General features: G+C 35.5%; 1 protein-coding gene across 1 annotated transcript in view; it reads right to left on the bottom strand.

Annotated features, from left to right (window-relative positions):
* LOC101175668 (probable flavin-containing monoamine oxidase A) overlaps nt 1-15,837 on the bottom strand; it is an 89,981-nt gene that overhangs the window by 15,027 nt on the left and 59,117 nt on the right. Inside the window, exons 10-12 of the mRNA XM_023960791.1 lie at nt 5,974-6,132; nt 4,221-4,307; nt 676-776 (exon numbers count right to left, since the gene is read on the bottom strand). Of these exons, the coding sequence (XP_023816559.1) occupies nt 676-776; nt 4,221-4,307; nt 5,974-6,132 (347 nt within the window). The remainder of the gene's footprint in view (nt 1-675; nt 777-4,220; nt 4,308-5,973; nt 6,133-15,837) is intronic.

Genomic DNA, 15,837 nt, shown 5'->3' with positions numbered 1-15,837 from the left:
TAGTTTTTAAGCGTTACTGCCCAGAAACGGTTCTGATGAGGACAAAAAAGAAGGACAAGGAAAAATACTGACAGGTTGTACCACCCCTTCAGCGTGAGATACTTTTGGCAAATGCTTCTACGCGCTCTCTACTCAATATTCACCCAGAAGTCATTCACCAAAAGCTTTATAATTCAATTTTTTTATTTTTAATACTTTCACTTAAATCACTTCTAGCTTTAGTAAACTTTTGAGCTAGTGTTTGCACTGCTATTGAACACACTAGTGTTCAGATGCAAAATAACTAACATCCTTTTTTTAGGTCAACCAGAAAAGGGCTTTGGAGGCTGTCTTTGCTTAAGAACACCTTTAATAAAAACAGAAAGTAATTTCTTAATTTTTTTTTTTATATATATTTTTCAAGTAGTACTAGTAGTACTAGTAGTAGTGCTTGGAGTGGTTCATGAACAAATAATTCTTACGTTTTTGTCTTAAAAGTATTCACAGGGTGGATTTTGATTAGCTGCACCTACTGTATTAAGACTACATGCCCCCACAATGGTTTGGATTTTTTTCAGTGCATTTAACAGTTGAATTTGATATTTGTATTGAATTGTTCCCAAATATAAAAAAAATTTGTGGAAAAAAAAAGGGGTTCATGAATTTTTCTTAAAAGGAAAAGGTGGGCTGTGTTACCTGCCACAGGGCGTCCTCAGACTGGGATGATAGTACGTCAGCAGACCTGGCGCCATGACATTGACAGGGCAACCTCCACTGTATTCCTCCTTTGCCCAATCCTTTAAAACAAAAACAGTTTAAGCGTTTAGACTGCGACGCTCAAATAAAATGAAAAAAATTGGTATTTCTTCTCGAGTTGAGAATAACAGAAAGAAGACATTGATCAGTTAAAATCAAAAACATTTATTGGCGTAAAAAATAATAAAATAAATCATAAAACAGTTCAAGTGTTTTTCCACCTCCTCTTACAAGTCCCCTTTATTATTTGACAAAAGTATGATATGCTGTCTTTTTATTGGCTAACCGTTCAGAGTTGTGATCCCTCATTGACTCAATAAAATAAAGCATAGACAAGCAGGGTGGGAAGATTTGGGAATACTTTGGAAAAAATGGCCATGAAAAAGTCTGAAGTAAAACTTCACATGAAACTAGTCTAGTTTTCTGAACTCTGCAAGCATCGTGTAATAAAAATAAATTGATTTTCTGTTAAAATGATGGAGCTGAGTATTCATGCATGATGAACGGTGTGTTTTAAATGTTTACGTAAAAATGTGTGAACAGGTATTGAACTGGGCATTTAAAGTGGCAACTTACACAATTCACTTTTGTATGTGTATTGTTTCCAAACTGGTAAATTTAGTAAAACAAGCAACAGTAAATTAATTAGATTATGTCACACTGTCCTTCTCCCTGTTACACAGCTGAAGGTGGGGGGTGGGGGGGGGGGGCTTAAGAAACAGGTGATTATGGATATTTACATAATTCTTTTCTTCGTCTTTATTTCTTCCTCTTTTTTTGCACAAGTATTGCAGTGTAGGATTTGTATTGACCCTGTCAAATTTTAAGTTCTAAGATGAATGAAGTAATGAAAATTTGTTCTTCTGGAGACCTCCAGTCAGATTAGATGTTAGTCAGGTTCCCATGTCAGAATCTTCCCCTGATTTCAGCGGCTGAAGCACTCTGACAGCTTCCCACTGCAGGTAGGATATAAACTACTCATAATTAACTACCACAACTATGCCACAATATATACTTTCCAAAAAACTGCCTTAAGCTGTCTGGAGGGCATTTTCTATTGCATGTTGCTTTTTAATAACACAATACATGAAAGTCAGTTGAAGACCAATAAGGCAACATTTGCATGATTAATGTATGCCTTCAGAGTTCATTCAAGTGATGAAGTCAAACAGCTATTTCTGTTTAGAAGTGCTTGCATGATTGAAGCAATCATGAGATTCACACCATTTTTCTCTTTGTTTTTGTTCTTTTACTTGTGTTGTGGAAGCAATTGTGACTCCTACCTGTGTATGTGTGAAACCACAAGGTGGAAAATATTTTAACTAAATGTGGTCATTATCACAGGAACGTTTACCTTTTGAAACTTGTTTGTGGTGGCATTGTTCACTTTCTTGTCGCAATCTTTTGCTTATTTGTAGGGAAATTCTAGTGTTGAAGGTTGTAAATAACGCACTGGGACTCTGTAATGCAGAGTTCCCGTTTATCGCGTGGGATACGTTCCATTAATAACTCGCGATAGATGAAAGTAAGACTACCGATCTTTTAAGACCGTAAAACTCCTCACTACACACTTTATACACTTTATTTAGTTTCGGTTCCCTGATTACAGCATGGACGCGTGTGGCTGGATAAATGATCTGCATTTGCCGTGTTGATTTCTAAAAGTTATTTTTTTACATAATAATTTAAGTTATTCCTCTTTGTCATGTGCTTTATTGATACTTCCGCATTCTTAATTCTGTCTGATAAAAGCTAGGAACCGGATAATGATAAATCATGTAATAAAATGCTTATGGCATAACAGGGTGGGATTATATAAGTTCGCTTCCTTCCACTCCCTCTCAAGCAATATTTATTAATATGTCTAAATATCCTAAGTGTGCATTATTGTTATTTGATTGCTTGAAATAAACCATTTCAAATAAAAATAAAATCAAAATCAAATATTCAGACGGACAGACCTTGTGCTATCCTAGACATTTTAACATTGGGAGTTGGGTCATCTAGACCCACTAGACAGTGCTCTGAACCTTTTTTCTTCAATGATTTGTGATCTTCACTGGTGTCCATGGATTACATGAAATCTTTCCACCTTTATCCACCTTTGTCATAGTAGGAATAACACCTTAATGTGAGGGTGGGGTCATTCAAGATAGCACAAGGGTTTCACTCTCAAAATTAATAGAAAAAAAAAATTCCAGTTTAATAGAATGAAAACAAAGATTTGCTTGTCATTGAAGAGTGCTGAACAGAAGAGATTGATTGGAAATATCAACAGCCAATTAGGACACAGAACACTGTTGGACTCCATGACTCTGGATGCTGTTTACTAAAACGCATCCAGAGTCCTACTAAAAAACTCAGTGAAACAGCGAGGCTGGGAAAGGTGAACCGTGTTATACAGAGGGAACATTGTATTGTAAAAGGCTTACTTAGATCAAAGCAAGACCTCGATTTCCATTGTCAAATTTGACTTAAATCCAGAAGCACCATATATTACAGTTCCTCCAAATACCATTGAGCTACACAAACAGCATTTGACATTTGTTCTTCTGGAGACCTCCAGTCAGATTAGATTTTGTACTGTTTACTAGCGCATGTCCCCAACTTACAGTTGGAAGAGGCTTGGTGTGAAATGTCGGGCACAAAACAGATAGTTCAGATCACAGCCAGTGTCCTTTTAATGGCAGATATGGATTACCATCATGACAGCAGAGAGGCCTTGGTTTATCTTCACTTGAAAAACAAACCTAGATTTTGTTGTGACTCGGTCCACCGGATAAACCAAACCATACTTCAGAATCAAATCTGACTGCCTGATTGGTCAAAGGCTGACCTGGTTTAACTGGCAACGCACATTCAATGACTGTGAAATGTGTAAATGCAGGAGTTTTGATCACAGAAGCCCAAAATGCATGTTTAGGCATCTTTACATAGATTTTTCATTAGGAGTAGCTGCTTAAGAATGTAGCTCATAGACGCAGGTTTTAAAATGTCCTAATAGTTCACATATTAAAGTCAGATTTTAAAAAGGAACTTATTTAAAAAAAAACAAAATAAGATGTTGCCGTGTGGAATCTTTTCAACCCTAATGAATGCAATAATTCACCTGATGAAAAACAAAAAAAGATTTTTTTCTTTATCTCTCCAATGTTAAAAAATGTGTGTGCAGCAGTGTTGTGTTTTACCTTTGAACATTATTTATTTAAACTTTTTTTCCAGAGTTTTTTCAGGAGTGTTAATATTTTTTTTAATTTGTATTTGTTGTGCTATTTTTGACTTAAATCAAGTTTTACTCTGTTTCTTGATACTTTTGCAACTTTGAAGAGGATCCAATCAGGTTTTTTCTTTAGCCTCTGAAGAACAACCTGCTGGAAGAAAATGGACATAACAAAAAAAAAAAAAGAAATCCTGACAGTTCTGTAGAGTTCTGCAGTCAGACAGACAGTGATATCATTACAGACATCTGCCCTTTAAGTACTTACTTTTTCCTCATAATGGATGAACGATGCAGCCTCAGGACCAAGATATCTGACCAGGCTGGAAATGACAGCAGTTTTTCTTTGTTCAGCCTGCAACCAGACAAAAAAACAGCTTCATTACTCCCACTCTTCACTAAAAACTACAAGGATAAACGTTGAAATTGTGAATAATTATTTTTATTTATTTATTTTTCATGGAGCTTTAGTTTGGTTAGGTAAAATCTGAATCTGAATTTCTTTTTTTTTTTTGTGGGGGTGGGGGTAGTCTTTTACTTTGAATACTTTTTTGCAAGGTCACAACTGCTCAGAGCTAGAATTGTATTTCATAACATTAATGTTATCTCATTTTGCTATAGAAATTATGAGCAAAATGTCTAAAATAAATACATTAGCTAAGAAAACAAACAAAAAAAAAAAGTCAAGAACACATTGATGCTAAAAGAGCAGCATTTATCAGATTAAACTTCTTACTGTTCATAATTATTTGAAGCCAACAAAAACAACCCAATGTGTTTTCACTGCCATAGCCAAAATCTACTTTCTGTTTGTAGTTCTGAGCCTTGTATTTCTTTAGAAACCCAATAATGTCAAAAGCTTATTCAATGACAAAATGGTCTCCATTGGAGCTAAGGCGCAGGGCAACCACCCAACTACCATAGCTGATGAAGTTCTTGATCAGTATGAGAGTTACACTGAATTATTCATCTATTCACTAATGTTCGCTATATTTCAAATCCAGCCTCATTTTATAAATCTGGTCTGAATTGGACTTAATTGATTTTAAATTGGATTTCAATTTTCATGTCTAACTAAAATGTGTTTTTGAGTAACACCATGAGACAACCCTGATTATTGTTTTACAAAGTGTTCTTTAGGACTTTGTAAATATCTATTATGATAAATGATGATAATCAAAATACAATCAATTACAATATGGAGATTACAGTTTTTACAGTTTTTTTAAGTTATTGATAAAGAAAGGGAAATGAAGCTTTGTAGCAAACTGATTATATCCTGTGTATTGAGGGAAAATAAATAAAAATTTTACATTTATAGAAGGATAGTGTTACAATGTTTTTAGGTATATGAATTATAACTTTTACTGTTACTGGTGCATTCATAAATGTTGAAAGAGTTTTGCTTTTCACCCTGAAATCCATTTATATTTTTAACTCAAAATAAATTTACAATGCCAGTCATGTTTTTTCCTTAATTTATTTTGATAGAAAAAAAACTTTAACTTTGCAAGGAAGCTGGCAGCTGCCTGTGCATCCAATCTTCAATGCAATTTTCTAAATGCTGCTCTCAAGTAATAACTTTTTTTTTTCAATATGCAGATGAAGAAGCCTTTGTTTCCACTGTGGTCCACTCGCTGCACGTTGTAGAGTCCAGCAACATTTTATCTCTTATAGCGAAGGAAAATCCATGCTTTGCTTAAGGTAACCTTTCATATTGTCCAAATAATACTAAGAAACATAAGTGTATAGAAAAATAAATTAAAAAAATTATTTTATTTAAAAAAAATCCTTGGAAACAATTATTATTTTTTTCAAAATTGGGAAAAGTTATCTTCTCTTGATTTTTTTAACTTTTGTTTAAACTAAAGTAAAAACAATGCAGTGTTGCATGGGCTAAAACATTTATTGATGGCTGCAAAATGATTTGCGTCGATCTCATTGTAACTGATGCCTTTAGGTTTTAATTTCTGATTTACAAAGAATCAATTTGGAGCAGTCTTAGCACATGTCAGTATTACCTCTTTAGTGCCCCAGTGGGAAGCTTGCTGACCCGCAAGGAAGCCCACGAGAGCTGCATTACCACGCGGGCTGGTGGCGTCAAAGGTGACACAGAATGGACAGTCAGTGGAGCTTCCCGCCACAATTTCCCCAGAGAAGCCTTTCACCTTCCAGAATGCCTGCAGGGAAGAGGTGACATTGCAGCTCTAACCTCAATGGTGCAGGTCTGAAGAACAAGGATTACAAAATATGATATTTACATAAAGGGTGGTTAAATGGTGCAAAGAATTGAATTTCAAGGACCATCGGATAAACAAATAGAAAGCAATAAAGGCTGCCTCAAAGCTGATGTCTTTTAAACCAAAATATGCAGCCAAGGGGTTTTTCATTCTGTGCTTCATAGTCTAAGAAAAAGAACTCTTTGTTTTGGTTTCTGGCAATGGAAAACCTTGTGCAGAACAATAATATAAAAAATAAACTTCAAGATATCCACCAAAATTAAAATAATTAGCTTCAAGAAGGTGGAAAAGACACTTCAAAGATGAGTTCCATTTTGATTTTTTTTTCTCACACAATTACTTGTGTGACAGTAAAACACATTTTTAATAAACAAGTAGATAACAACTAAAATTTGATTACCTGCACAAACAATTGGGTTTTTTGGCAAAACGCAATTTACGGTGGCTCTGAATTGTAAAACACACCAACAAATTCCAGAAACATGTTAAAGATCCCAATGACAATAAAGCAAAACAAACAAAAAGAAAACATTCTTTATTTCATTTTTTTGCTTTCAGTGGGTTTGGATCAGCGACTTATGCAACTCCCATCAGGGTTTTGAACATTTGAACATGTCTGATAAATATTATTAAATGATAAGCAGGAAAAACAAAAAATAGTTTTACTTTTTAAAAGGCCATTTGTATTTCAACAAATATAAAAACGATTTTATCCAGTTACTACCATAGCAGTGGACCTCTAGCTAAGCAAATATTTGCACAAAAGAAACACAACTGGGTCCTGAAAACATTAAGGAAAGATCATATAGAACCATCTCAAATGAACAAATTAACTTTTAAATTCACCTTGCTTAAGGTAGCCATTTTATAATCTTTATTTCATCTTTTATCTGGAGATGCATTTTGCTTGCTAAAGAGCAGTGAAAGAAGTCGTACTAGGAAACTTATTGCACTGGCAGTAAAATATACAAAATAGTCCTGTAGCAATGACTGTTGATACAGAGTTGAGAACTTCTCATTGTTTTTTAACCCTTGTGCTATCCGATGATGGTCAAGATGACCATTGACGTGTTCTCACTACTATGACAAAGGTAGGAAATGGAGAGGATTTCATGTAATCCATAGAATCAAACTTTATTTATAAAATAGAAACCAGTAAAGATCACAAATCATTGAAGAAAAAAGGTTCAGCGCACTGTCTAGTGGGTCTAGATGACCCAACTCCCAATGTCTTTGTGCCTAGGATAGCACAACGGTTAAGGCAGGCACTTATTTCAAGAGTTTCTGATTACCTTCACTTTCAGCGATATTGTTGCAATCTCATAGTGACACCTTAGTCTGAACATTTTTTACCTTGAAACTACTCTCAAAGCGTTAACAGTACCAGTTATTGTATTTGTGTTTGGATAGACACGACTGCATTTGTATTCAGACCATGAAGAGTATATTCTAAATAGGCTGATATAAAAAATGTGTTTGCATGTACTCCAGAAACACAATATTTCAATTTAATAGAATTGTTTTAATGCTTTTTAACACATTCAAAATGATGAAAATCAGTGGCTCATGAAATCTTGACCTGCTGTTTTTTTTGTTTTACAAAGCAAGTATCAGTTGTTATCAATGTTCTGTATTTGAGGAAAATGACTTCCTTACTCTTGGAATGTTTAAGACATCTTTAAGTGTAAAAGCATAAAAGTTAAGTCTGTGAATGAAGCCCTCACATAAATATTCTGAGAGTAAAACCGTTTTTACTCTAATGGTTCTTTAAAAATGCTATATTGCAAATATCAATTCTTCTGTCGGAAAGCTTTTTAGCACTCCATTTGGGTCAAAAGTCTGGATAAAAGTTCAAAACTTTCAATGGAAACAGAAATTTCTATGTAGTTGCTATTTAAATATCTTTCAGTTAGTCAAAGCAAACAAAAGAAACGATATGGGATACTGTCAGTTCTTTTAAGATGCTATATTACAACTGTCCTTTTTCTTTCAGAAAACTGTTCATGTAGCTTTTTTCCCCTAAGGTTAGAACAAAAACCCACAGCAAGGTCACATTTCAGCACTGTGGGCCTCAAAGCAAAGGCTTTGTGCTGTTGTTTTGATTCTTCAGTGAAATCCAAATGCTTTGTCTTCTATTATTTAAAGATTTTCACTTAATAACATGTGGAAATTACAACTTTACATGCAAACCATTCGTTCGCATATTCTCTAGCGTGCTAACCTCCAGCTGTTTTTCTCTGCATATAATTATGCAGCCATGTCTGGGATTGAGATCATAATGGTTGTATACCATTTTCTTTATATATTTATGCCAAACCAAACCAGAAGAATTTCAGAAAACATCAAAAAACAAAATTCAGTCCAAGATTCCTTTTATCTTCCATCTGTGAGAATACATTTTTTTTTTATTATTGGTGTTCAGACGGCTTTACCCTTAAAAGCAAATTTTAAGCTTTTTAGCACTCCATTGGGGTCAAAAGTCTGGATAAAAGTTCAAAACTGTCAATGGAAAAAGACATTTCTATGTAGTTCCTATATAAATCTCTTTTAGTTAGTCAAAGCAAATAAAAGAAATGAAATAGAATACTGTCATAGTTCTTCTTAAATGCTATATTGCAAGTGTCCATTTTTTTGTCAGAAAACTGTTCATATGGCTTTTTTGCCCTTAAGGTCAGGACAAAAATCCACAGCGAGGTCACATCTCAGCACTGTGGGCCTCGCCTGTGGATGAGCCTGCCTGAGGATGTGAGGGCTTCATTGGTTGAATGCTGTAAAGCATTCAACCCTTTGTTTTCCTGTTTCTCTTTATTTGGTTGAATGCTGTAAAGCATTCAACCCTTTGTTTTCCTGTTTCTCTTTATTTATTATTCTTTACGCCTATCTTCCGCCGTTTTTCGCCGCTTAACTCCTTCTACAATTTTTAACCGATTGTAACCATTCAACTTTTAAAATGTTCAGCTCTTTGTGCTTATATGTGCTATGGCATTTTGTTCTTCAAATCCTTGAACTTTTCCAGATATTCCCGGATATTCCCGGATTTTCCAATTATTTTGCTCCATTGACCACACCTTTGCTTCTTTAAACCATTGTAACGTCAACATGCTTTCAGGTAGAGACACCGTTCAAACATTTAAATGTTCAAAAGGCTTTGGACTTCAACATGAGGCTCAAAATTATTATGGGATGGCAACACCACCTACAGTTTGGCGGCCATTTTGTGCCAAAATGTGAGGCAATTTTATACTTCTTCAAACTTTCACCTATTTTTACCATTCTACTATTACAATGTTCAACTCTTTCAGCTTATTCCTTTCAGCTATGACATTTGGTCCTTCAAATCCTTGAACTTTTCCAGATATTCCCGGATATTCCCAGATTTTCCAATCTTTTTGCTCCATTGGCCACACCTTTGCTTCTTTAAACAATTGTAACTTTAACATTCTTTTGGCTAGAGACACCGTTCAAATATTGAAATGTTCACAAGGTTTTGGACTTCAACATAAGGTTCAAAATTATTATGGGATGGCAACACCACCTACAGTTTGGCGGCCATTTTGTGCCAAAATGTGAGGCAATTTTAAACTTCTTCAAACTTTCACGTATTTTAATCCTTCTACTATTACAATATTCAACCCTTTCAGCTTATTCCATTCAGCTACGACTTTTAGTCTTTCAAATCTTTGAACTTTTCAAGATATTCCAAGATTTTCCAGGATTTTCCAAGATTTTTGCTTCATTTAAATACATGGAGAATCCTTGAAAACCTTTGTTGCTTTCAAGCATTATAACTTTAACATGCTTTCAGCTAGAGGCACCGTTCAAACATTGAAATGCTCACAAGGGTTTGGACTTCAACATACGTTTTGAAATTATTATGGGATGGCAACACAACCTACTGTTTGGTGGGCATTTTTTGACAAAATCTGAAGCAAATGTTGCAATAAACTTCATCCATGGCTGGAACTGAACATATTGAAATTCACTGGATCTGGACATATAAGGAATGTGGGCGTGGTTAGCAAACAAACTTCGTTGCTAAGGACGTCCAAAGGTTTACTTTTTCCGATTTGTCTGAAACTAACGTCGATTTGTTCGTCATCCCCAGGCGACCCACACGTAAAATGGTTGCTATGGAGATAAAATTAATAGAAAAGCCGCCATTTTGAAAAAAGTGGATTTTCTGTCAACTTAGAACATGTAGCTTTTACCAATATGATACTCTTAAACAATGTGGTTTTTTGAGTCAGTTGATGATGCTGATGCTAGCACTTTTAGCCATTTTAGCATCATCTTCAAATTTTCAACAGTACATCCATTTTTTCAACAATTTCAGCTTTCATGCTTAACTCCATCTACAAATTTTGACCTGTTTTGGTCAATCTACTTTTACAATGTTCACCTTTGACTTTTGGTCCTTTAATTTTTCAAAATATTCCAGGATTTTCCAGGACATTTCAGCCATTTTTTCAACAATTTTTTAGCTTTCATGCTTAACTCCTTCTACAATGTTTGACCTATTTTAGACATTCTACTTTTACAATGTTCAGCTTTTTCATCATATTTCTGCTTTCATTCAGCAGTACAGCATTCAACCCTGCATTTTCTTTTGGAAATGCAGCTCCTTCTAGTTGGTTGAATGCTGTAAAGCATTCAACCCTTTGTTTTCCTGTTTCTCTTTATTTATTATTCTTTACGCCTATCTTCCGCCGTTTTTCGCCGCTTAACTCCTTCTACAATTTTTAACCGATTGTAACCATTCAACTTTTAAAATGTTCAGCTCTTTGTGCTTATTTGTGCTATGACTTTTGGTTTTTCAAATCCTTTTACTTTTTAAGATATTCCAGGTTTTCCGGGAATTTTTGCTCCATTGAAATACATAGAGAATTTTTCGTGCAGAAGTTCACAGCTAAACTCCTTCTACAATTTTTCACCTATTTTAACCGTTTGACTATGAAAATGTTCAGCTCTTTCATCTTATTCTAGCTATGACATTTTGTCCTTCAAATCCTTGAACTTTTCCAGATATTCCCGGATATTCCCGGATTTTCCAATTATTTTGCTCCATTGGCCACACCTTTGCTTCTTTAAACAATTGTAACTTTAACATTCTTTTGGCTAGAGACACCGTTCAAATATTGAAATGTTCACAAGGTTTTGAACTTCAACATAAAGTTCAAAATTATTATGGGATGGCAACACCACCTACAGTTTGGCGGCCATTTTGTGCCAAAATGTGAGGCAATTTTAAACTTCTTCAAACTTTCACCTATTTTTACCATTCTACTATTACAATGTTCAACCCTTTCAGCTTATTCCTTTCAGCTATGACTTTTGGTCCTTCAAATCCTTGAACTTTTCCAGATATTCCCGGATATTCCCAGATTTTCCAATCTTTTTGCTCCATTGGCCACACTTTTGCTTCTTTAAACAATTGTAACTTTTACATTCTTTTGGCTAGAGACACCGTTCAAATTTTGAAATGTTCACAAGGTTTTGGACTTCAACATAAGGTTCAAGATAATTATGGGATGGCAACACCACCTACAGTTTGGCGGCCATTTTGTGCCAAAATGTGAGGCAATTTTAAACTTCTTCAAACTTTCACGTAGTTTAATCCTTCTACTATTACAATGTTCAACCCTTTCAGCTTATTCCTTTCAGCTACGACTTTTAGTCTTTCAAATCTTTGAACTTTTCAAGATATTCCAAGATTTTCCAGGATTTTTGCTCCATTAAAATGCATAGGGAATTCTTGTGCTTAACCTCTTTTACAGGTTTTTACTTTTTTTAACCATTTTACTTTTAAAATGTTGATCTCTCTCAGCTCAGTTCAGCCATTTATTTTACACATTAAGCTTTCATTCAGCAATACAGCATTCAACCCTGCATTTTCTTCTGGAAATGCAGCTCCTTCTAGTTTACTGTAGAGGTCTTTAAGAAAGAAACTCATCTTTTTAGCTTAGCTTTTAAGTCGTTTTTACATTTTCTTGTGTTTTAATTTAAATTTATGGACAGTGTTTCCCTATTTGTTTTTGTAGAATGTGTGTGTTGTAGTTGTTTTTTTAAATAAATACTGTTTTTTTTTACTGCTTTTTTATTATTATTTATTTATTTTACATAAAGATCTTTGAGGTCTTCTGTAGCAGGATACAATTTTAATTATAATTTTTTTTAGTTTGTGAATTTTTTCGGAGAAAATATTACTTTCAGCTTGTTAAAGTCCCACTCTGATCACCTTTTGATCTCTTGTAAGTGTTCCCAGTAGTTTTTTAATCATGATTGTGTCATTTTTAGCCAAATTTCAAAAAACCTGTGTCATTTTCTAGGACATCGTTTTAGCAGGGCGGCAGTACTAGAAATTTGCCTCTGAGTCATGGGGAGAACCATTGGCACAGAGTAAGCATCTCCTCACTTCCCATCATTCCTTAGTGTGAACTCTCTCCTGCTAGCTTACAGCCTCTTACAACCCAAGCGTAATCCTTGTGCTGTCCTAAGCACTTTAAAATTGGGAGTTGGGTCATCTAGACCAGTGTTTTTCAACCTTTTTTGAGCCACGGCACACTTTAACCTTGACAAAAATCCCGCGGCACACCAGCCCCCCCCCCCCCCCCCCCAAAAAAAAAGCAGAAACTCATAGTCTGTTTTGATCTACAGCCCCCCCCCCCGCCAATCTGACGTGCATTTTTGTGATAATTGTGGCAGAAAAAGCAGGAAGTTGCAGATGTTTTTTCTAAAAGATGTAATAAAAGTTAAGTTACATACAAACTGTATGTTCGTTGTGGTTTCAATCCGTGTAACAAGGACGACTCATTGTACGCTAAGGCGCTGTCCCTTTAAGCCAATGCATCATGGGAGATGTAGTGTGAATACGGCGAGAAAACGGCAGAAACACTTGCGTCTCTGAGTTTCATGGTTTTGTTCACTTGTTCCACGGTCTGATACCGGATTCTGTGGAAAGCTACACCGCTAAAGACGAGCTTTAGCTGGTGTTTTTGTTGGAAATGAGTGAGTTATGAGCTAAATTGGAACAAGGAAGTTTAGACTTTAAACACTTCTGATTGGTCAGACTGATGACATGTGATTAAGCCTTCAAGAATGATTGGTGGAGTCGTGGAGACAGTAAAAGCTGCGGGACTTTTCAGAAAACAGTTATAGCTGCAGGTAAATCGCGGTGCCGTCATTCTTATCAAAATGTCTTTAATAGAATCAGTTAAACACAAAGAAATAAGTATTTTATGATCTTTCATATTCCTAACTACTCAGTGTTTTATCAGGACCTGTTTGGATGAACAAAGAGCTGATTTCCTGGAGATGGTTAATGTTTTTAGATCAGTTAATGAGGGCAATTTTCCACGGCACACTTGACCATCTCCCACGGCACACTAGTGTGCCGCGGCACACTGGTTGAAAAACACTGATCTAGACCCACTAGACAGTGCTCTGAACCTTCTTTTCTTCAATTGATTTGTGAACCTCACTGGTGTCCATGGATTACATGAAATACTCTTCACCTTTATCCACCTTTGTCATGGTAGGGATAACACATCAGTGTAAGGGTGGGGTCATAGGATAGCACAAGGTAATATCACCAAGGCAACATAGATGACCAGCAATCTTGGAGCAATCCAGCTGTACAGATACCAGCGCGGTGGAGGAAAACAAAGACGTAGATGGATCCATTTGTCCACGAGTAAAGGCATCAGAATGGAGCAGAGCAGGGAGCTCGTGGCTGCCATAGTAGCTTCTACTTAACTACAAGATGCTTTTTCCAGCAGCGTTTTTTTCCGTCTGTTTCTGATTCACAGCACTTTGATTAAAAAAAATACTAAGAAACCCATTTTTAAGATAAATTTTCTCTAAGCCCCTTGATCATAAGAAACATGCTACAAGATTTTAAAACACCACCACAGGATTTTCCTTTGTGTGGGTCTTTACCAAAGTCATTGTTTTTCTCTGAAAGCTGGTCTCCAAAGCCTGCCTCAGAACCAAACAGGGTGAAAGTGTTTTTACCTGCTACTCTGCACAGCATTCTAATGAGCTCAAATGGTCCCTGAAATAAACTCACACTAAAATCTACACTAAAAACTTCATCTCTTCCAGCTATGTTCTATTGTGTTCTTTTTGGATGTTTTATATCTGTGCCTACTGCTTAATAACTGACTAATTAAACTTCTGAAAAGCACTTAAAAATGTCCAAGTGTAGAGAAAAGTCTGTAACATCAAAGCTGCATTAGCTTATGGTGGATTTTGTTCAGAGAATTGGTTATTTTCTCATTAAGTTTTGTTTTTTTTTTACTTGCAAACTCACAAATTTGGAAAAATGTTGTCAGTTAATTTCTTTTTATTAGTGACAAAACTGTTTTTTTTTTTTAGTTTGCATCCAAGCTCAGTGTGATGGAGGAAGCCGGCTGAGCTGAATGATGTCTGAATGAGTGAGAACCCTCTGAGCTGTTGAGATGGGATGAGATACTGTCAACCTGTCAACTTAATTAAGCAGAGCGTTTGTCAGAAAGGATCATGCTTATCTGTCTCCTTGGACCAGGAAATGTTATACTAATGCCTCATGAAAAAATGAAGAATTCGCTCCCTGGCACACGCTGTGTGTCGCCTGCTGGCAATCTCATGTAATAATAAGTGACTTAAATGTACCAGCAGCAAAGGCTTTGTGCTGTAAATTGTTTTGAATCTTCAGCAAAATCCACATGCTTTGTCTTCTATTATTTAAAGATTTTCACTTTATAACATGTGGAAATTACAACTTTACATGCAAACCATTCGTTCGCATATTCTCTGGCGTGCTAACCTCAAGCTGTTTTTCTCTGCTTACAATTATGCAGCCATGTCTGGGATTGTCTGTGACACAGAGATCATAGTGGTTGTACACCATTTTCTTTATATATTTATGCCAAACTAAACCAGAAGAATTTCAGGAAAATATCAAAAAGCAAAATTCAGTCCAAGATTCCTTTTATCTTCCATTCGTGAGAATACTTTTATTTATTTTTAAATTGATCTTTAGGTATATTTTAGATATAAATTTATTCATTTTTTATTCTTTTAATTACTTTTAATTAAAAGTATTAAACTGAGCCCAGGTTTCCTTGTTCGTTTTTCGGTGTGCTTGCTGGCATAAAGTTCTAAACCTCATAATATCTCCCAATCTGTCTTTGACACGACTTACTTTGAAATAAATGTTCCTTTCACTTTTTTAAAAAATTTGATGCCAAACTTTGACTCATTTTCCTTACCTTCCTTCTGTAAAAATCCCAACAAGTTACTCAGATCCAGAGTCCTATAAATACAGATCAAATAGTTTTACTTAAGGCAGCTAACTATGCTTTCTCCTCCCACTGGTAAACCCTAAAGCCAAGTGCACACCACGTGCGTCAACATCTTCCATGCAAGGCCTATAAATGGCAAGCCTTTGAATACTGGTGGCAGGAGCAAAACTGTTGTACCTTTTCAGTGTTCCACAGCGGATATGCTGACTTTTCTAAAGGATCTCCTGGACAAAGGTCTCTACTTATCCACAATCAAAGTTTAGTTGGCTGCAATTTTAACTTGTCACCTTAGTTTTGACAAGAAGACTCATGGTGCTCATCCTTCGGCTGTGCAGTTTTTTTGAAGGGGGTCCGCAGACTGAGA

The sequence above is a fragment of the Oryzias latipes genome, chromosome 12, assembly GCF_002234675.1.
Source record: "Oryzias latipes chromosome 12, ASM223467v1".
Classification (NCBI taxonomy): Eukaryota; Metazoa; Chordata; class Actinopteri; order Beloniformes; family Adrianichthyidae; genus Oryzias; species Oryzias latipes.
This window is presented reverse-complemented; position numbering and strand designations above follow the sequence as displayed.